A 22,568-nucleotide genomic window follows, 5' to 3' on the forward strand; every position below is an offset into this window, starting at 1 on the left:
TTAATTCATTCAGATCAACTTGTACAAGCCTACATTCCAGTTTTGTCTTGTTGAACTGCCTCTGTCTACCAGCTGACTTGGAAGAGCTGGTGAACCTGGCTGGGCACATGAATTATTTTGTATCCAACCAATAACTAATTCAGAAAATATTAAGAAACAGTGCAGCTTTTAATACAATAACTACACTATCCTCCTAGAAAGATTAGACAACATGTTTGGAATGACAGAAACAGCCACATTGTGGTTCAAATTATATTTAATTGAACGTTATCAGTTTGTAATGGTAAAATATGTTTATATTTTTATGTTGTATATTTTTAAATTATCCAAAAGTGACATGTGAAATACAACAAGGCTCTATTTTAGGATTGCTATTATTTAAATTATACATTTTGCACAGCAAAACAACATGATGTTAACTTCCATTGTTGTGCTAATGATATACAGCTGTATATATCAGCCAAATCTGATGACAAATCTATACAATGATAAAACAGAGGTCATCAAACTAACTTCCTCCTTCTAAACAGTGGTTATAAAACTATATGACAATGTTAAATATGGCTGATTTCTCAGCACCTAAAAATCTTAACATCATAACTGATTAAGATATATAATTTGACCAACAAATATCTAAAATTACATCTCCCAATGTTAATTCCTCCAGTTCTGAGGGAGTTTCTTCTTGCCTTTGGTATGCTCATCAGGGGTCTTATGTTTTGCTGATCTTTTGTCATATTACTGATTTCTGTAAAGCTGCTTTGTGACTGCGGCAGTTGTAAAAAGCACACATAAATTTGATCTATATATTGATCAACATTTATGTTTAAACACTTTCGTTACAGATTAAGCTAATAAACGGCAGACAAAGAAAGAGATAGATTTACTGTCATGTTTTAAGTGTTTCCTTCTCTGGATTCCACTTTGCATCCACATTCTTTGCAAACTAGATATCTGTCCCTCTAGATATTTACCTCTAGAAACTAGATATCTAACCACATGTGTTTTTTGGGATATCCAGTAATCACACACTGCGGGTTCTTCGTAGTCACATAGGGGTTATGATTTCTTTATGATCTTAGCATCATATAAGCAGTTTCCTCGTTTTCTTCCAAATCTCATCTTGATCTCCACCGTTCCCCTGAACTGCCATTTTAAATAACACTATGCCTGTAAAGCAAATAAGAGCATAGTATGTCCCAGATAATTACCAGAGATGGTTATGAGCACATTGAGACCTTCCAGTACATCCATCTGTTGGAAGCGTCTGCGGCTGATAAGGGAGTAGACTTTACCCTGGCCGCTGCGGTCCAGCAGCCACAAGCCATTCTCTGTACCAACTAAGAGATTTACGCCTAGACACAAAAAACAGATGGTAATGTTATGTTAAAAGTTTATGCTTAAGTTTGTATAATATAATATGAAACCATTGATTCCATTCTCAAAAAAGGAAATGAAAATGGAAATAGTCAAGACATGTTTGGTAGGATACAGGTCCACTAAAAAGCTTTGCATCATAACTCTATTTAGTTTTACTTTATTAATATGCATACACAATATAATACACTCACCAGGCACTTTACTAGGAATACTATACTAATACTGGGTAAAGCTTCCCTTTGCACTCAAAATAGCCTCAGTTCTTTTTGAAATGGATTCTACAACATTTCAGAAACATTCTTTTGACTTTGATCCATGTTGACATGAATGCATCTCAAAATACCTGCAGATTTTTTGGGAACACTTTCACTCTGTGAATCTTCTGTTCCATCTTAAATATGTTCTATTGGATTTAGATTCTGTGATTGGGAAGACCACCGAAGCAGACTAAACTTATTATCGTGTTCATGAAATGAAATAGTGCATTATCATGCTGGAAGTAGCCAATAAAAGATGGGCAAACTGCGGCCAGTATGATGCACATGGTGAGCAACAATACTTAAATAAGCTCTAAATAAGTTCAAGCGATGATTAATTAGTTGATGGGATGTTGACATAATGTTATGCTCTACACGACTGCCAAATGACAGGCTAATTATACATAATTATATAACTCATGAATGTTTCTAACTGCTCAGTGAGTGCATATAAATGTGTGTTGAAAATTGCTTTAAAGGGGCACAAAGTCATACTTTTCTATCCTTGCCTGTACAGGGCTGTAGAATTCTAAAACATCAAAACTCTTTAATAACAGTATTGAGTTTTTAATTTTACACCCCTAAAATTTACATACATTCATCCTAGTGCTGGGCCATATGACGTACCGTAATACCGATATGCAACAAAAAAACTAACGAACTAAATTTAGCACTGTGTAATTCAGATGCATTACAAACAGCTCAAACAATTAGTTATGTGTTGCTCCCCTGGGCTGTTTTTACATCTACCAGATTTAAAGTAAACCTGTTCCCTACTGACAAACTCGTAAATACAGAAGAGAGGCAGACTTTATAAGTCCAATAAGATCTTTTGGAGTCTGTAAAACCCCCTTAGCTACAATCCTGCAGTGAATTACAAAAACTCACTCTCTGCTTAATGTCTCACTCTCTTTCTCTTCACAAACACAACAGAGCTTATCGTTGTTTTCTCAAGCCCTCTGTAAAGGCAAAATCTGCATTTTTAACCCCGATCAAAATCTAACTTATTATTACCGTTTATACATTTAAAAAACAACTTGTTTAATAAATGTTTAATAAATGCATTATGTAGCATCTTTAATTTTCCCCCAGACTACACAATGAAGCACAGCTTACCCCACAAGCCAGCACACAGGACCTCAGTATTGAACTTCTTCTTGTATTTGCGTATCTCTGGTGTGTCACTTTGGGGGCGGATGTTGGCAGGGTTAACATTGACAACTGAGCCTTTCCTGTGGTTCTCCCTCTTGTGTGGCTCAGACTTTACATTGTCTACATACAAGAAGGGGAGAAAGACATACACACAGACAGAGAGAGATAGACAAAATGGTCACAACCACAGCTGGATCAGAAGTCCTCCATTTTGGTACTTTAACATTTTAGCCTACGCCTAGCATTAGGCATGGTGTCAATATCTTCATGTTTATCTGCTCTATAGAGTTCTATTCTATTGGCAATACTTATGTACAAGCTAGTAGACAAGCTATGTGTGTGTGTATTTGCGTATCTGTGTTAGCAAAGGGGGCAACTTAAAGTAGCCTAATGCATTTATTGCAATAAAAACATTTAACATATATCGTACTGTATGTCAGATCGCTTTTAGACAGGCAAGATGTAAAGATAATAATACAGTTTCCTGACTGGCAAGTATAATCTCTCTTTTATAAGTTTATTCACCCAGTGGAGAAGAAACATGTCATACCTAGATACTGCTACATTAGTCTGTCTTCCATTTTGGGTTCTGACCTGGGTCACCACTTCAAAAGTCAGTGCAGCCAGAGCAAGCAGCCAAGCTCTATTGGCCGTGGATGCGCTGAGAGGAAGATAATGACTTACTCAAACTATTTCCTTGTTGGCTCTGAGATGGTGAGATCTGTAGCAGACGAGGATCTATGAATGGTGTGAAGGAGGAGGAAGAGGATGAAATGCTCTTTGTTTGCTGGCCATTCATTGGTTTCTGCAAAGACATTAATCTTGCAAAGATCAAAAATCACAATTTCAATCTCAATGCACAGATTCACATACTACGTACATTGTCTATGTATAAGAGTACATTTCTGCTAAGACAGAGTGATTAAATTTGCTCACAATCATTTGAAGTTCAATCAGTTTGAATATGTGTTGAAAAATGTATTTTGTATTACACAATTTCAAGTGCACAGACTAAATTGGCAAAAAACTGTTTCAACAACATTAATTCAAATTGTATTTGAGGCTCTAATATATAATACATGTATTGAGAGTAATAAAGGCATATGCTTCACTTTATGCATTAATCACACTACTTTGGAAATATCTTACAGCACAGATATGGCTTCAAATCCAATCATAACAACACTACATGTCTTACTCTTCTCACCATATATCAACCTAATATTGTAGTATTTATATTCAAAGTGTATTAAAGTGCACTTAGGTTGCACCTCAGAACTGGGGCTCCATCCAGTGGGAGCCTGAGGGCAGATGAGGTCATTCTGGTCCAGAATTTTGGTCCGTTGGGGCTCATGGCCTGGACTCTTGTGTAAGATGTCTGGGAGAAGGTAGTTTTCATTTGACTCCAATCTAACATTTCTGTTGGATTTCACTGCCTCAAAGGATGACACATTCTGTGTATAAAAAAATATAAATATATATAAATATATATATATATATATATAAATATAAATTCATTCTATTTGTGTGCATCCGTTTTTGAAGATGAATATTTTTTACATTACCTGTAGTGGACTATGTTTGCTGTGAGGCTGTAGAATTATATTGTCAGGAGCTCTCATAAAAAACTTGCTTTTTTCTTTACTCAGTAGTGGACTGTATGTGAACAAGTAAACAGATATTTAAACAAATGTGTAAACATTGTACATTTTTTACTTTAAAGTATTTGAAAAAACGTTAAATAGTGTGAAGCACAAGTGCAATGAATGTTATAAAGTTTATTACTACTTCACAACTTAATTGAAAGACCTGTAGCAAAACATCATATTCATATGACAGTACTCTGTCATATAAAGCGAAACATAAGCACATACCTCAAACACAAGCAAAAACGAATTATTAGGCAATAATCATGATAGATCTAGTAGAGATTTTGGTGAAAGCACACACAATACTAACAACATCACCAGTTTGTACACCATGGTCAGCTGTACTCACAAAGGATGGCAAACTGCTCTCAGCCAAACAAAGGCCCTTTAATTAATCTGCCATTATCCTTCAGCCCAGCAGGGGGCAGCCTCTATCTTTTACTGAGGAGGCAGTTTCACCCCTGTCATACCAACGCTTGTTTCACTTGACACTATTGTTCCTGGAACAATATTACTAGGACGGGTATGGGGCTGCGGGTTCTACACCCTTTGTCTCCTTTCTCAATCATGAGTGAGGTATCTCCCAACTGTTTCTTCCTTACACTTCACTAGGGAAGAGCGTACTCATAGAATGGCGAATTTGGGAGTTACACCTGTTTAAACAGGGATTGGTGATCCCATAGCACTGCTGTGATTGGCCTGTCAGCTAGCTACCTGTCAGGTACTTCCATGGTCGGTCACACAGGGGGCATTTCCCATAATGAGCTACCTCACTCCTGGTTCAGAGAATCAGGGTCACACAAGCAATCTAGCATTCTTTAATCACAGGTATTTGTGAATAAAACTGTAAATGGGTGTTTTTTATTCTTCACAAGATAAGAAAATTCTTTAGTAAATTATACCTTGACCAGACACTTTTGGTTGCTATGAAGAAGCTTCTGGCAGAATTATGGTTGGATATATGACCAATGGTCTTGGTAGAATTGGTAGAGTTTATTAAAATGTTTTGGTCTGTCGTATTTTCGACAAGGTTAGAGTCAGGTTTTTGGTAAGGCCATTCCAAATAGTCAACATTAGCTTGCTTTATCCGTTTTACAACCACCTGACATGCATCCTATTGGAACACCCAATTGTTTCCAGATTTTAACTGTTTAGCTGATGGTTTTAGGTTATGGCGAAGAACTGTTCCAGTCACTTTGTGCATTGTACAAAAATTGCAGTGTCTTTATCCAAACTGACAATAAAAATGTCTATATATTCTCTATAAGGCTTTCACATATCAGCTACAAACTGTGGTTTTATGTTTTGTTGCTCTCTTGTCCTATTACTGATTCATGTAAAGCTGCTTTGTGATGACACCAGTTGTAAAAAGCAATTTACAAATACATTTGTCTATGGCTGTAGACAGTGAGATATTGCCAGTGGTGGCAAACAGCTCTCAGTTTAAAAATGCTTCAAAGAGACATTCTTGACTTTCTGTAATTAACCTTCATGATCACTAACAGACATGAAAAGACATTCAGAACCACTAAATTACTAATCTAAGAGGGTGTATTGGCGGGTGTATGGATAACCCTCTGTGCATAAGTCTGAGCCTGTTTTGGTTTTAGAAACCCCCCAAAATATTAAACTTTGTGCACCAAACTCTTGTTTCTTTTTATAATAAAGATGTATGTTGTACACTGATTCTGTCCCAGAAAAAAAACAGTAAAGAAATCACTGATAACCCAATATTGCCATGAAATCCATATGCCATAAACTCCCAACCACAACTGTGTCAAAAGGAACTTTGAAAATCTCAAATATAGATGTCATTAAAATGTCAGTTGTACATATTAGCTGATAGAACAACAAACTAAAGGAACAGAGGAGACTGATGAAACAAGCTGACCTGTTTTTTTCATCATCATCACTGCTACCCACTTCGTCACTGGAGGAAGAGTACTCTGCAGCTTTTCTGGACTGAGGACTGAAGTGAGACTTGTGCTTAGGGCTTAGATGAAAGTCCTTAGGGAAATAAAAATAATTTAGAATTAAGCAGCTCATTGAGTGCTCAGAACTGGTTCTATGTAATACATGGCATTGTATTAAAGCGTTTGAATTGTTTTATGGTTGAAGCAGAACTTTAAAAGCAACAAATACAATTAAAATAAGCTGGTTTTGTCTCAAGAACTACCCAAGCACACTGACATTTTGCAAATGACATCACATGTTCACATCCAGGATGTTGAGAAGGACTTTATAAGTTAAAGGGAAGGACGTAGCCTGTGAAGTGCTGTAAAGAACTTTCCACATATTTTAAAGGGTCTGTGACACACATGTCACCATAAGCTCTTTTTGGTTAATTTTGTTGTGACTAACCTCTCTTTGATTTTAGATTTGGTTTAACTCCACAATGTATACACAGTGTTCATTATGCTAAACAGTAATATCTTTAAATGTGAGCACTGTATGAGCGTTATAAAGCATGATAAACCTGTACTCTGAGCATCTATTCGGGTAAAAAGTATAATTCCTTTGTGTGTACTAACAAAAGCAATTACTTTAATATCAACAAAAATCCTTCTACTGGGCTGTTTTGGTATTATAGATATGTATATATGTGTATGTATATATATATATATATATATATATATATATATATTAAGATAATGTAAGGCTTACACATATATAGGCAAAGCCTGACTGCAATAACGTACCTCATTTTGTAACAACATTCTTGAACATGCGTCTGGATACTTCTGGAACTGGTGAATGTCACTGTGGCAAGAAGCACTCTCTGGCCGATAGTAACCTGTGACAAATTAGGAGAACATGCCATTTAAGATCTTATGTATCTGAAAGCATGTCCACTATCTAACAGTACTGATATTTTATTACTTCTAGATTGTTCTTGATTGTTCTCTAATTACTCTTTCTTAACACAACACTGAAAATGTAAGCACTGAAGTCAACCAACAAAAAAGAAAAAGATATTGTGCAATGCAGTGGGCCAAAAGTTAAGGAATCAGTCTAAGTGAGTGCACACATAAGACATGTAACATAATAGGAAGATGGAAAGATGACACACAATGTTAGTTTTTGGGGGGACTGGGATGATGGGTGAGTACTTTATTCAACTTTAGACTATGCACTAATAATTTTTAATCACTGTCTCACTGTCTGACATGAATTTAGAATAAACTTATCCTGTTTTAGGTCAATTAGGATTACCAAAATTATTTCTATTTGCTAAATGACAGAATAATGAGAGAGGGATTTTGTATAAGGCAATTTTTATTACTTTCTTCCAAGTCAAAAGTTTAAATACACTACTATGCCTTTAAACAATTTGGGACAGCCAATATGATGATGTCATGTCTTTACCAGCTTCAGCCAGCAACTTCATAAGGGGTTTAGCTTTGTGCAAGCAAGGTGGTCTACAAACATGGCTCAGTTACACCAGTTCTGTCAGGAGGATATGGGCAAGATTCCTGCCAACTACTGTGAGAAGTTTGTGGAAGCATATCCAAAACGTTTAACCCAAGTCATAGAGTTTAAGGGCAATGGTACCAAACACTAATGAAATGTTTTTTAAACTTTTGAAAAATTGCCTTCAAAAATATCCCTCTCTCATTATTCTGGCATTTAGCAAATGGAAATAATTTTGGTAATCCTAATTGACCTAAAACAGGAACGGTTTATTCTGATTTCATGTCAGAAAGTGGAAAAAATGCATATGTGTCTTTTTATATAGTGTATGTAAATTTCTGGTTTCAACTGTAACTGCTACCGATGACTAATGCACCTGTGATGTCACCAAGGTGCCATTTTGGAGGTACTGTTATAGTAAAAAGTACAATGAAAGCAGCAGCAAGGAATGTACTTTTATAAGCTTTGGTAACACTGAAAGCTCTAATACTGGAGAAGCAGAAGCAAATTGGAGAGGATAACATACCCGAATCATCTAGCAACATCATGAGCAACATTTATCAATACAACCTGACCAGAAAAGCTTGACACCTCATTCCATCCCTGAAAAGTTGTATAATTGTGTATAACCGTTTTTGCTATAGGGCACATCAACACACATTTTTCATCATACCATGAAATTACCACTTTTAGGAGGGATTAGAAGAAGCATGTGTAAGCAGTATCTTATTATTATATTTCTGAACAAGGATTTCAACATGGCAGTCATGGTAAAAAAAAAAAAAACTTATAGATGGGCCTAGGTTCAACAAATACCAGAACAGTATGCACTTCAGGGTGCAACAGAGAAAGTAGCAGAATAAACCTTCATGTTTCATGTTACATTAAACAAGTATTCTTTACTCTAATTACACCCTTCATGCACATACCTGACTCAGTGCTGCTTGAACTGTTTTGAGAGGTTGGAAACAACAATCTTTTCTCCATCTGGGACTGCAGGTCTCCACTGAAGAAATGATAAACAAAAAGATGGACACCAAAAAACATAATGCATGTGTCAGTTAATCACAGAAGCCATAGGGAGCTAATGAAGCAAGTTGAATATACAAAAACTGAGGAAATTGAATCACTGCTAATTGACCTATATTTGCAAAATATCAGACACACTTAACTAGAAATAAACTTTCTTACTGTGGCGTTCTGTTGTGGCTCACATTCTCTTTGTAGTACAATTTTGAAGTTGTACGCTCTGGGACCTTGTAAAAATGCAGACAGAAAGCACCTGTTTAATACTGACAACACACATTGTCACATTACATATTAGAGCAACTGGAACCTTTAATTTAACAATCATAAACCCCCAACCAACATTTGTTAGTGGCTTTCTCTGTTTTTTGTTGTTTTTTTGGCCAATGTGGTTTTCTAACTTGCTGACAGCCTTCCCATTCTGCTCTCAAGTGTGTCATAAAGGAAGGAAGACACCACCCAATGAAAAAGGAAGTTGTTTTGACAAATGTTTCAGCACCTATGCAACACTTTTGCATAGTTGTTAGTTTTGCAAACATTGCTTTTGTATTGGTTTATGGTTTAAGATCAATTTAATGATCACTGGTTGCCATCATGTACCATGCTGATCCTTGGCTTATGTACTGTACATACTTACTATAATAAATGCAAAAACAAAAAGAATCAGATGAATAAAGCAGTATGCTTTTATTTGTTATGCTCATATTTAGGCTTGGAAGGGGTACAATGCCAATGCCAATTTGCTCTCAGTGCATCCAGTATTTTGTGATTCCTTGTATTGTTAAATTTAGCCCATTACATATAGTCTCATGTAAATGTTTAGACTCTTTAGCCCTTGCTTGATTTTTAATTGAGAAGTAGTAAACACAGCTAATCAAGGTAATCACACATAAAACACAGCATTTTGTAAAATGTAATTAATGGAAATGCAATTTCCTCATGAGGAAAAAGTCAGAATACTTCCACATTTATTACTACTTGAAATTTCTAAAATTAGAATCAGGTGTAGCACATCAGCTGCAGATGATTAGGACATTTAGTTAGGTTTGCTCTTGATTGTTGAAGTGAGTGGTATCCCTATGGTGAGATCCAAAGAGCTCTCTGAGGCCTTCAGAAAGAACTGCTAGTAAAGAACAATTGTAACCACATCTTATTACATGTAACTACAGGTATACATTTTAAAAAGAATGCAATAAAGTCATAGTTTTTGATAGCAAATTTGAGTTGTACATATAAAACATCCAGCAAAGTTAATTAAAATAAACACAAATGATAAAACTCTTAAATACCAGATGTATTATTTGATGAGACATACATCTACATGCATACTGTCTGCCAACAAGAGCAAAATAGTCTAATTAGAGAGCTTTCATAGATGTAGGTTCCTTTGGGCTTTAAATTAAAATGATGTCATTCAGAATTGCAGAACTAACCTTAGGAGGGAAGAACACATCATCCACTGTGGGTGATAGACCAGGACTGGCCATATTAGACATTGAGTTACTGTGCTGACTCGTTAGACTAGTGCACAAATTGGCATTCTAAAATAACAAACAAACAAACAAACAAACAAACAAACAAAAAAAAGTCCATCAAAATTTCTATTTGGGACACACAATTATTATAAAAACATGAACTGTAAAAGTGATGCCAGTTTCAGAATCAAAATCAGAAACAGGATGTAATACTGTAATATTTTCTTTAACACTGATAACGTCAGCTCCTATAAGTAAATATTATATAGAGAATTATGCAACCTCATCACACGTTCTACCACCTTTATTCAAAAATGTAAAGCACTTTTCATGTTCACATGTGACATCATACTACTAATTTCATTGTATTTATTCTACATACAACATGTCTTAATAATAACTAAAACAAATGTGGGGATATTTACTATTATCTCATGTCTTATAACAGTTTTAGGTAACAGCTTGGGATGAGCATCTAACTAGCAACACTAGATACAATCTTATCCTTGCCCCCTTAAGTACTTTTTGTATATTTTGTATATTTAAGTATATTATTGTACTTTTTTTTTATAATTGCTATGTGTGTATGTATGTATGTATGTATGTATGTGTGTCTTTTGTCTAACTGTTGACACCTCTTTACAGTTTGGAACAATGTAAAGATAAGATTTTTTTTATTGAGCAGTATTTTTGTTAGTCTTAATTACATGTAAATAATACATTATTATAAAAGTATATAATTATATGTACAATGTAAGTATATAATTATATGTAAATAATATAACAAACACAGTATGTTGTATATGTTAACAAAATAGTAAAATTACAAATTGTTTTTATTATTAATAATAAATTGTATTTAAGAAAATCATTGTAATTAATGGACAAATTTGCAGTACTATTGCAAGTTATTTAAATTGTCATCTGGATTTTGTTACTCATCATTTAGAGATGTACCTGAATTACGGCTCTCTGGAGGGCTGGTGTACAGGGACTGGAGTTGCTTCCTGAGCCCAATCTTGACTGGATGTGGATCGAAGACTCTGTATCTATTTTGTTTAGATTAGCATAATGGCTCTTCAAAGCTTTCATTTTGTCCTCCATCTAAATGTTAATATGAGCAAGAGAACATACTGTTTACTGAACAGCAGAGTCTGACTGATATTAAGATTTTTGAAAAGGAAATACAGATGTGTAAAAATTATAACAAAAATATGAACTAACTGACGAGTCTAGAATAAACTGGTCTAAGAAATCAGTTTCAGTAAATATAAGAAAAAATCTTCTCAATTTTTTTAAAGTGTCATAATACTGTTGTGACATACATTCTTATGCTAAAGTCTGGGTGCCCAGGTCAAATCATATGATTTGTTGATATTTTAGAGATACATGAAAAAGGATGTGAAATCATTCTGCACTGATTACTATAATTAATATAATATAATATAATAATAAAATAATAATAATAGCTGTATTGTTCATGTTTTATTGAGATTATTGAGTAAACATCCAGAGTGCAGGCTAGAAAATGTATGCAAACCCTTGAATTTCATAACCTAAAGACTGCCTATTAGCCACATTTACTAGATAATGTTGGACCACTCCTCCCTCCTCTGAAAATGTGTTTCAGTTCATTAATATTTTTTGCCTGCAAAGCAGACCCAAACCATGATGATCCATTACCCTGCTTCACAGTTGGAATGAGATTTTGAGATTTCTTGAGATTTATTTTTTCCTCAAAATATAGTGGTGCTCATTTGTGCAAGAATCTCTGCTTTTGACTCATCTGGGCAATAATGTTATCAGGATGGCCATACCTAGACAGTACAACTGTTTGTGTATTATTTGTTTGTTTATGCAGAAAGTCACGTAATCCTATGAGATTTACTTACCTTTTCTTGCAACTGTAAGTAAACAAATAAAATATTGGAATATTAACTTAAGCAAATAAACAGTAATTATGCTTCAGAATGCAGTAAAGCATGTTTTCTTAAGAGGATACAAACATATTTACACATAAAAAAATTTAACACATAATCTGACCAGGGGTGCCCAAACCTTTGCATATGACTGTAGATGAAGTACATGCCAATAGCATTATACTATAACTGAGGCAATACACTAATATGAAAGATGTATTAAATTGATTGGGCCCTACTGACCATTAAACTGGGTGTTTGCAGTAACTGAGCTAATAACAACAAATGCATGCTATAAAAAACCTTGTTTACATCCTAAGGTCCTTAAAAAACCTTTTTTGGAGATATGAAGTTTAATGTATTAACGTTTTATGTAAAGTACCTTTTACAAGCCTATCCACAGTTCCCTGCTGCAAGAATGTCAAAACAACACAGTTCCAAGCATTCAGATAAGGAGAGAATATCTTTACAGTCCTAGCATACAGAAAAACAGCAAAAGCAAGCTTGCCAAATCTTTTACCACTTTATACTGGCTGCTGGCAGGACAGTTAGCTGTGGCATTAGCAGGCTTCTGGACCTCCCTTTGCTTGTGCCTGTGGTCGTGCTGAAGCGAAAGCAGCTGTGCCTGGTCTTTAGGAAGCGTGCGATGGATCTTTCTAGCCAGCTGCTGCTGGGGTGGTTGTTTGGCCTTCTCCTACACAATGACAAGGACAGAGTGCATTCATTGTTTGCACACTGCTAGATAACAATTCTAGAAAGTCACATAGCATTCGAATTACAGCCATGGCAGCTTTTTCAAATTGCTGCTATTGGAATGTCACTGCTAAACACGTGCTGGAGAACTGCCAGTTCCTTTATATATGCTAGACACCCACAATGGATGGCATCATGAGTGATGGTGTAAGAGAGGGCCATCCTACCCGCATAGAGAAAGTGAGTCCGAATGTGATGTCTGGTGGCTAATGTGAGGACACTGATTTTACGAAAAAAAAAAAATCCTGTACAAAGACTAAGTTTGTTAGATCCTAATCCCAAACAGGAGAAATTAAAAATGTACACCAAGCAAAAGTCCGATTCTCAGCAAGTTAAGTACCCAGGAAAGTAAGCAGGTATCGATGCTAGACTAAAAGCTAATCTAAACTGACCAGCTAGCTTCTGCAAGCTAACTGCATACTGCCCTTTTAACCATAAGCCTTCATTGAAAACTTACAGGAACAATTCACTTGTGACCTGTGTGCTATCTGACAGGTTTGGGACACATTTATTAACAGAAGTATCTAAAACAATGCAGCAAGTTCTAAGCCAAATGACACCATAGACAAGACAAAGCTTAAGAGCTACAAGCTTTAGGAATCATTCAGTGTCTTGTTTCCTTATTGTAAATAAACATCCCCCCAGTCTCATGAAACTCCATTCAAAGGCTAAATCATATTACACACATGCCTTGGCCACAACAAACAAAATGTTTTTCATAAGGACTTCTCATAAAAGTACTCCAGAAGTCTTTTTTATCCACTTTTGTGCTTTAGTCTATCCTATATATTGATCATCTGTGTGGATGCTAATCTGTATTCATTACAGTACTGGTTAGTAGGAAGTGTAAATTAGGAATGCTGAAGGTACTGAGTTAAATGTTCAGTAGTGAATGCATAAGTAGCTAAGTTGTGAGACATTTAATTTAGTATTTGGTTGCAGAACCAAAGTGTTTTTTTTTTCAAGTATATAGTGCACTATATGGGGAGTAGAAAGCCATTTGGTAATCAGCTCATTACAGATGGTCGTCCTTGCAATGATGTGATCACTCCAGACCTTAAATGCTTTTCCTTATAATGTCAGTCTTGGTCTCAACACCATATCCACGTTGTAGTTGCTCTAGATTAACAATTTTGATTCCCAAAAATGCAACTCCAGTTCTTAAGTTAGCCAGCGCACATGTTCTGTTTTGAAACAATCAAACACTGAAACAGTTTGTCTATACAAGAACTACGAACCACAAAAGAAAAATGTTAGCCAATCAACAATGGTAAAATGCTTACCCCTAATGTTTGTAACACATGATGTATAAATAATGCCTCAATTCATGAACAACACATTACACTATTATTGAATTAAAATATTGATTTTGCCTTCTACAATATTTAACCTGACCAAATCAAATGTCTGACCACCACTGCTGACACAGTGGTGCATATTAACACTGCAAATAGTAAAATTCATAATAAGTTTTGAGTGTTTATACAGTATGTATCAGGTTCTTTGTATTAAAATGGCTCCCTTTTTTGTTGCATGCTCAGTGTGATTTTTTACATTGAGGGTGCATTTTAGATCAGTAAATGTTGTTTAAGCAGAGTAACAATAAAACATGAGTGATGTGTGACTTATATTCCTACTGATGTATAAGGGAAGACTGGATTAAACAGCATGACTAAGTACTCAGTAAGTACTACAGTTGTAAGACCCTTAGTAATCTCCTTGAAATCACATGGCTTTTTGCACAGATTACTAATATTATGTGTTTGTCCATACTTATGACTTGGATAACAATCAAATCAGGGCTCACTTACATTTTCTTTAAACTGTATTAATGGTCACATGTCAATACACATATGTGTATTTTATGTGTATTTGTCAAGTCAATCATGTGTAATATGTAAGAGTAAGTTGCATTCCTAAAGACTTTTATTTACCTGGTCGGCAAATAAATCCAAAGACAACGGTCCCACATCAACCCTTTGTCTTCCAGAATCTTCAAGCTACAATTCAATAAGAGCAAAATTATAAGCAAGCTCACAATATACTGTGAATTATGCAAACCACTGATGGACAGATGCAATCTACACGAAGACAGATATAGAAAATAATGAAATATTCTGCATCCATACTATGTGTTTTAGAGAGCTGTGGCAATGGAGAAAATCTAATCACGATCTAAAGCTATTTAAGAACTGTCAAATGAATGTCATCTTCCTTGGAAGCAGTCAAAAGTTACTGAAAATACTGCATCACACACCAAATTGTATGCATGTGTGTACATGTGTGTGTGTGTGTGTGGGGGGGGGCAGACATGCATACGGACACTGCAGTGTGAATCAATGGACTGTAATTAACAACCAGGCAAGTTGAAAGTGCTGTGCTAACATTTCATTTGAATTATAAATGCTTCTGTCTCTTAAGAGCCCAAACTACAAAGCATAATCTGCACACAGCAACAAGGGACAAACTCTTCCTGTTTCTATTCAGTTCTCTTTTATTAATTAATTAATCTGAGCACAAACAGAAGAAAATTCAAATGTGTAGTAAAGGTCCAACTATGCAATTATGCAATTTCACAAACCTGTTTCTTTACATTCTGTTTTGCACTCTCCTCTTGGGGGCTTCTTTCATTAAACTCAGTCTCTTCTTGCCATAACAGCTCCTGGAGCTCCGACCACTGGAAGGACTGCAGCTGTCTTTTCTGCTGCTGCCACACACAAAATTTTTTAGATCAAAACCCAAATTGTACACTGGCTCACACCATCTCCAGTAACTCAGCAGATTGTTGCTTAATTCAGTAGCAACATTAAGTTCCATTCGCAGGACCACAAACATTTCAATGTATGTCTATCATGACATGTACAAACGGCAAATAAATCTTGACTTGACTTGATTTACAGACTTAAAAAACTTACAAAAGAAGGGATTACCTTTCTCAATATTCAAAGTCAATGTAAATAGATTATATTTTAATGCCTTCTACATTAAAATGTCAAAAAGGACTGACATTTAACCATGTGTCTACAAGTATCTACAAGTAAAAAGTAAATGTTTTAACAGATATGGGAGTTGTTTGCAGTATAATTTTACACTAATGTCAATTTGGCCAGATGTTTTTATGAAAACAATTTAAATGCATTGACACTCAACTGATTGGAAACAAACACGAAAGTATTCAATCACATTTAAGTAAAGTATAAATCAAAATAATGATAGAAATATGTGTTAAAGTACTAAAGAACAATTACATATATACACAGTATTTTGTACCCTTGCAACTAATAAACTTAAAAATTCAATTAAATTATTAATAAAAACTCCTTATTACCTTGTCAATATGGCATCACTAATATCATGTATTTCATTTAGTTCCTTACCCTAAAAATCAACACTATTTTTTAGCATGTTGTTTTTTTGACTAACAACTTAAATAACAGTAAAAAAGTTAAATGAAAAAAAAGCCATACATCTTCAAGAAATTTTCTTTGCTCCTGTTGATGCTCAATCCTCCTCTGTCTATCAGCAAGTAACTGCTTCTTGTAGCGCTCCTGGTCCTGGAGCTGATTCTGGAGGAGCTGGGCCTGTCTTTGAGCTTCAGAGCGGCTTTTATTTTCCTGTTGCAGTCGGAGAAACTCGCGCCTTAATGTGGATTCACCAGGAAGGTTGACTATAGAGCTAGAGACAGAAAAAGAGCATTTGAGCGCACATGCGCACCCAAACACACACAAACACACAGTGTTTGTTTTTATACAGTGTAAAGACTGTACACGAGATCGCACATCACATGTACAAAAACAAAATCCAAAAAATGACAAAAATCTTATAATCTCATAAAAAAAATTCTAAACTTAATCAAAAACCTTACCCTAACCTTAACTATGGTAACAAAAAAAATAAAATGAACCCTTTGAGTTTAAAAATAAAAGAGACACTTTACAACCTCAAGACTATCTGCTTTTCACACTGTTGCCCTTTTTCATTTGTCCTGAAAATGTATGAAACAAGTACATAAATAAAATATTATTTTTAAGGCAAAGACATATGGCATGAGGGTCACTCGGAAATCACATAAGATGGAGCATCTGGTGACACAGTTATGTCACTGCTAATGAGAACATGAATTCTGAAAGGCCAGAATTTGGTTGTGCAAGATGATACGCTTATAAGTCTGGAGACAATTTTAGCATTCTTTAGGAGAGTAGACAACCGTGCACAGTGCAGCTTAATTTAGGGCATCAGTGTGTCTTTGCTATTGTGACAACAGGAAAAATACGCCTTGTGCGGCTCGAAGCGCACAAAAGGCATGCACTAAATCTCTTAATTATTCATGGATGTGTTTTGGGCGTAACATGCAATAAACCAATCAGTGTGTCACTTGCCATTCCCTTTAAGAGCCAGGTGCTCTTATGTTTATTGTTGATGTAAAAGTTTGCTCACTTGCCAACTGGCACATGCTATGGGTTTGTGCACTGCTGCGTGCCTGTGACAATTCACTGCCAAAATAGCAATAGATATAGCGTAGACTCATTCGCAAGCATTGTTTGTTATTTAAACTACAAAGCGGAAGGAGTTAAGATTTGACTGTTTGGCGGGGTATAAGACAGCAGTGTGCAGTGTAGGGCCCTTCATTCAGTTCGCCTGAATTTATGCATACCTGGGTTCTCCCTCATCTTCATTCACTTCATCTTCCTCATTGTCACTTCCACTGTATTCATATTCTGTTCCCTCTTTTTAATAAGAGCAAAATGTAAAAAACACACTATTTATTATTAGAGACCAAATTTTAAATGAAATCATTCATACTTTCATTGTCACAAAAAATATAAAGGTTTTTTAAAGGGTCATTTAAAGGGTACAATAAATGTTGGACATTACAAACATGGATTCTTAAGTGATCAAGCCATTATGCATTAATCAGACGGTAAGGAATGTTTGAGACAGCATCAATAAAATATTACAACAATAAAAAGTACTGTGTTTATCCATGTACACTTCAGCTGAAATGACAGTTAAAAAGGCTCTGACACTGTTAAAGAACACATACATTTTAAATGGTAAAGCCACTCCTCACCTTTTTCCCCTTTCTTCTTCCTAGTTCTGTCCAGGTGGTCTTTAAGCATGATGCGGACTTGTCTTTCATTCAAGTCTTTGACAAAGGGATGGCGCAGAAGAGTCTCAGTGCTTGGCCTGTGCAAGTAGTTCTTTACCAAGCAGCTCTCCACAAAGGTCAGAAGCTTCTTGGACCTTCAAGGTGAGAGATGCAGTGTTTTGCATTATTTAAGACAGGAAATGCAAGCCCTGAGTCTGAAAGACTAAAGGAACATAGTAGATAAAAACAATAAAGGCAAACTGCAATCACTAATATGAGAATAGAGTATAGTTTTTGTTTAACCATTTTACTTTGAAATAAAGGTTCCTTCTTTTTAGTGAGTAGTGCAAGTTGTGCAAAAGCTGTCATACCATTTCCTGGATTTAAGTTTTGGAGGTGGGTTGCGTGGAATCAGAAAGAGGGCTCTCATTGGATGCATATCACACAAGGCTGAGTAAAAAGACAACAACAACAAAAAAAAAGTTTTAAACCTTGATCTATGGGAAATACCTGACACAGATGATCTGTTCACTACAGTCCTTTTTACTAGAAAATGCTTATCTAGTCAAACTCACGTGGTGCTCCTTCCGCCATTTCCAAAGCAGTGATGCCCAGAGACCAGAGATCACTCTACAATAATAAACAAAATAAAATGGCGAAAACCAATTATTACTGTATAACTGTTGTCACAAAACTGGCTTTAATAATGCTCCTGAGCTTAACCATACATCTGGTTATATAAAGTAAAAAAAGACTATTTAAAATGTTATTATTTTCTTCTGATTCTATCATATAATCTAATAAAAAAACTCAAAAAGCTTCTTCAAGGCTATTTTGTTATCAAAAGCCTTGTAATCACAGACAAAATCCTGCCTTTCTTGGGAGGAAAAAAACACACAAAATGCCACAGAATTAAACTTTAGCACAATCAAATATACTGCATGGAGAAATAAAATCACTTTTTTTTTTACATAAAGTGTGCCTCATGGGGCAAGATAAGCATGTACTTTGCAAAGAGTGCTAAAGTAAAAGAATTACCACAATCATCATGTCACAAAAGGACCACAATCACCATGTCTGATCACAAAGTATATATAATTTTTATGGCCCAACCATCACTGATATGGATTTTAAGGAACTAATAACACTGGACAATTTAGTTATATATAGTCAAAAATGTAGCAGACTTCAGCAGTTTTAGTTCTATATCAACACCAAAAAAACATCAACATTCAGCACTCACATACAGGCTTTTGCAAATGTTTGGATACCCTTGATGGCCACATTTTGTTCTCTGTTAACAACTGTAAATCAGCAATGCGGTCTATTCTAGATATTGGGGACCTTACAGAGTCAAGCAACACCCAATTTAGCAGAAATTAGAATTTGTTCCCCTTCTACATTAGGTCATCTTGCATGCACAAGGTTTAAAGTTTATTCAAAAAGTTATAAAAAAGGAATCGGACACCTGCAAACAAATAGGCTATAGATAAACTGATTAACTCACGTTGCAATTTTATGATGAGTTTTTCACAGTGTCCTGTGTGTGCAGTACTCACTCTGTAGTCATATGTAGATTCTGGATTCTCATCACAAGCAATCACTTCAGGAGCCATCCAATATGGTGTCCCAATGAATGTGTTCCTTCTTCCAATTGTCCTGTCCAGCTGAGCACTCACACCAAAATCCACTGGTGTCAGAAATGTGAGGTCAGTACATTGCCCTTAAATCAGTTTTTTATATTTTGTATTTTTTTTTTAAAACATTTACACTGAGTTTGACATTGTATATTTTTATCAACAGTATAGATTGATAATTAAATACTACAAATTAAATACTACAGTGATAATTAAACACCATGACTTGGAATAATTTTGTTATATTTTAATGGTCTTGCAAGTTTTAAAAAAAACCTTTCAACATGAATAGAATGGGGAAAAAAGAAATATGAAAAGTCTTATGTGTTTGTCCTTCTTACCAAGTTTAACCTCAGCATTCTCAGTCAGCAAAACATTCTGTCCTTTGATGTCACGATGGATGACATGGTGTGAGTGGAGATGAGACAAACCCTAAAGAGTGACAGTGTAAATAATCTCAAACCTTTTTTGCTACTTTAAATGAAAAGATCAGCAAGCCCTTTCATCTCTTTGCTTATGAACATTGTTTGAATGGACTTTAATGTTTTTTCTCGCTAGCATCTATTTCTATCCGTGAAAACAGCAACAACAAACCAGCAACGCTTAGGACTTTGGGGTTTGTTTTACTAAATTTGCACAGGGTTTTGAACTTTTAATCAAACCAATCATATTTTACATTTTAATATATGAAATATCAAAAGATGAATGCTCTGAATCAACATTTACGGTAACATATGAACACAAAATGCATATTATTTTTTGCCCTATTGAAAAATGTATTACATGGAGGCACCACTGTATCAAAATGTTTTATTTTGCATATTGTTACAGTGATACAACACACACAAAAGCAAAAGCTTGAGCTATATTCATTAAAAAAGAAAAAACTAAAAAAAGTAATGAAGTAGGGGCCAGAACTCACTCGTAGGACTTCTCTGCTTATATATGCAATCCAGTCTTCTTTCAGACAGTTTCCTTTGGTCTTCTTTACCAGATCTGTAACTGAGCCAGCTCCACAATACTCCATCACAAGCTGCCGGGTACAGGTGGACAACACAAAATTGCCACAGTCTATTATTATTACAAAAAATAAAAAATATATGCCAAGTACTGTCCACAAAGTACACTAAAGGTTCACAAAGTCTTTCTCAAAATGTATTGCATAACATATACATATATATATATATATATATATATATATATATATATATATATATACAAAATATAATAGAATATTTTGTAGTCCATAGGCTTTGGAACATCTTGATTCAACTATAGTTGAAGTACAATGAAATCTGTAGCTTCTAGGTAGAGAACTTGTGAGTTGTGACTTGAGCCAGTAGAAAAATGTGAGTTTGAGCCAGTCTGGTCCAGGAGTTAAAGACCTAGTAATGAAGAGAATGAATTCCACTGATTCAATAGCTCATTTTGTTACTAGTGAATAAGAGAAATCCAAGCCTAGACCCCGGGTAAGCAAGTTGAGGGCTACCATTAGAAGAACCCACCCCTGAGTGGAGCGTAAGTCAATTGAGTAAATCAATTAAGTCAATTGAGCCAATATATAAACTCTCAGTAATAATAGATGCAATGTGGAGATTTGGGTGTAAGAAGGTATAGTCGCTTGTGTGAGGTAGTGATTATTTTGTAGGTAAAACAAATGGAAGGTGGCTGATCTATTGATTAATGCAGATGGAAGTTGGGATGAAAAGGCTGTGGTTTGGGATGAAAGCTGCACATTGGCGTGTCAATGCTGTCTGACATAGGCAGTGCTAACGTGACTGTGCCAATAGAAAAGCCAGGAGAGTTCAGGAGAGCTGGGTAGTATGGTAAAGAAGAAATTAATAAATGTAATAAATAAAAAATAATCACCCTACTCCATAGGGGTCTACATTCATTCGGAGCATTAACTGCCCATTGAGATGCTCTAAAGAAACCAAAAAAAAGAATGAAAAGAAAAAAATGGACCAACACCCCCTGGGGTCACTTACCCATAGCTGGTCATCCTGACCTACAGGACTTTTCTTTACAAAAGCACCATAGTATGTAGCTATGTTTCTGTGGTGAGAATGTGTCTTCAGCATGTTTATCTCCAGTTTGATCTCATCTTCCTCCTCCTACAAAAAAGCACCTTAACAAATGAAAACTTGCACACGTGTGTTAAAAAAGATTAGATCACATGAGTGGCTAACTAAAGACTATTCCTTTTAATGACGTTCTGAACCAAGGTGAACCAAGGTGACTTTTTGCATAAGCAACTGTACCTTAAATGTGAAAATTGTATATGTCATATTTAAATATGACAATTTCTTTCAGATGACAAAACAATGAAATATTAATGTTTACAGTTTATTATTAAATCCACTGCATGTGGGTGCAATGAAATATCTTGCTATCATTATGAAACAGTACACTCTATTGTATTCATGTAGTACATTGATGTATTTTGCAAAGCTTTCTACCTATATGTTTATGAGAGGTGTGGAGCAGTGGAACTGTGTTCTCTGGAAGATGGTGCTCCATCCAATATTTTTGGGATAAGTTGTGGATGTGGGGTTGTCAACCAACATCCTGACCTCACTAATGCTCGTCATTGAACAAAATTAAATTTTGCTGCAAATGCTGCAAAATCTAGTATAAATGCTTCCATGGACAGTAGAGACAATTACTACAACAAAGGCAGGATAAACTCCCTTTAATGCCCTTGATTTAGGAAGAAACAATAAATGAGCAACAGTTGGTGATAATAGCTTCATTGCAACTGTTAAGCATGAGAGTGACAGTATCTAATAATAAAAGTACCACTACAACCTGCAGTTGAAT

General features: G+C 35.3%; 1 protein-coding gene across 4 annotated transcripts in view; it reads right to left on the bottom strand.

The window, feature by feature from the left end:
• LOC140540862 (mitogen-activated protein kinase kinase kinase kinase 4) overlaps positions 1–22,568 on the bottom strand; it is a 46,503-nt gene that overhangs the window by 14,083 nt on the left and 9,852 nt on the right. For 2 of the 4 annotated variants that reach the window (XM_072663300.1, XM_072663303.1), the window contains exons 4-26: positions 21,737–21,862; positions 20,671–20,781; positions 20,090–20,180; positions 19,671–19,801; positions 18,687–18,741; positions 18,483–18,561; positions 18,094–18,266; positions 17,677–17,749; positions 16,490–16,697; positions 15,604–15,729; positions 14,957–15,022; positions 12,790–12,963; positions 11,308–11,454; positions 10,309–10,416; positions 9,041–9,105; positions 8,779–8,855; positions 7,138–7,232; positions 6,330–6,445; positions 4,355–4,445; positions 4,061–4,243; positions 3,474–3,594; positions 2,754–2,909; positions 1,212–1,355 (exon numbers count right to left, since the gene is read on the bottom strand). In XM_072663300.1, the coding sequence (XP_072519401.1) occupies positions 1,212–1,355; positions 2,754–2,909; positions 3,474–3,594; positions 4,061–4,243; positions 4,355–4,445; positions 6,330–6,445; positions 7,138–7,232; positions 8,779–8,855; positions 9,041–9,105; positions 10,309–10,416; positions 11,308–11,454; positions 12,790–12,963; positions 14,957–15,022; positions 15,604–15,729; positions 16,490–16,697; positions 17,677–17,749; positions 18,094–18,266; positions 18,483–18,561; positions 18,687–18,741; positions 19,671–19,801; positions 20,090–20,180; positions 20,671–20,781; positions 21,737–21,862 (2,716 nt within the window). The remainder of the gene's footprint in view (positions 1–1,211; positions 1,356–2,753; positions 2,910–3,473; positions 3,595–4,060; positions 4,244–4,354; positions 4,446–6,329; positions 6,446–7,137; positions 7,233–8,778; positions 8,856–9,040; positions 9,106–10,308; positions 10,417–11,307; positions 11,455–12,789; positions 12,964–14,956; positions 15,023–15,603; positions 15,730–16,489; positions 16,698–17,676; positions 17,750–18,093; positions 18,267–18,482; positions 18,562–18,686; positions 18,742–19,670; positions 19,802–20,089; positions 20,181–20,670; positions 20,782–21,736; positions 21,863–22,568) is intronic. The other 2 variants (XM_072663302.1, XM_072663301.1) reach the window with 2 other exon arrangements.

This window comes from Salminus brasiliensis, chromosome 19 (genome assembly GCF_030463535.1).
Source record: "Salminus brasiliensis chromosome 19, fSalBra1.hap2, whole genome shotgun sequence".
NCBI lineage: Eukaryota > Metazoa > Chordata > Actinopteri > Characiformes > Bryconidae > Salminus > Salminus brasiliensis.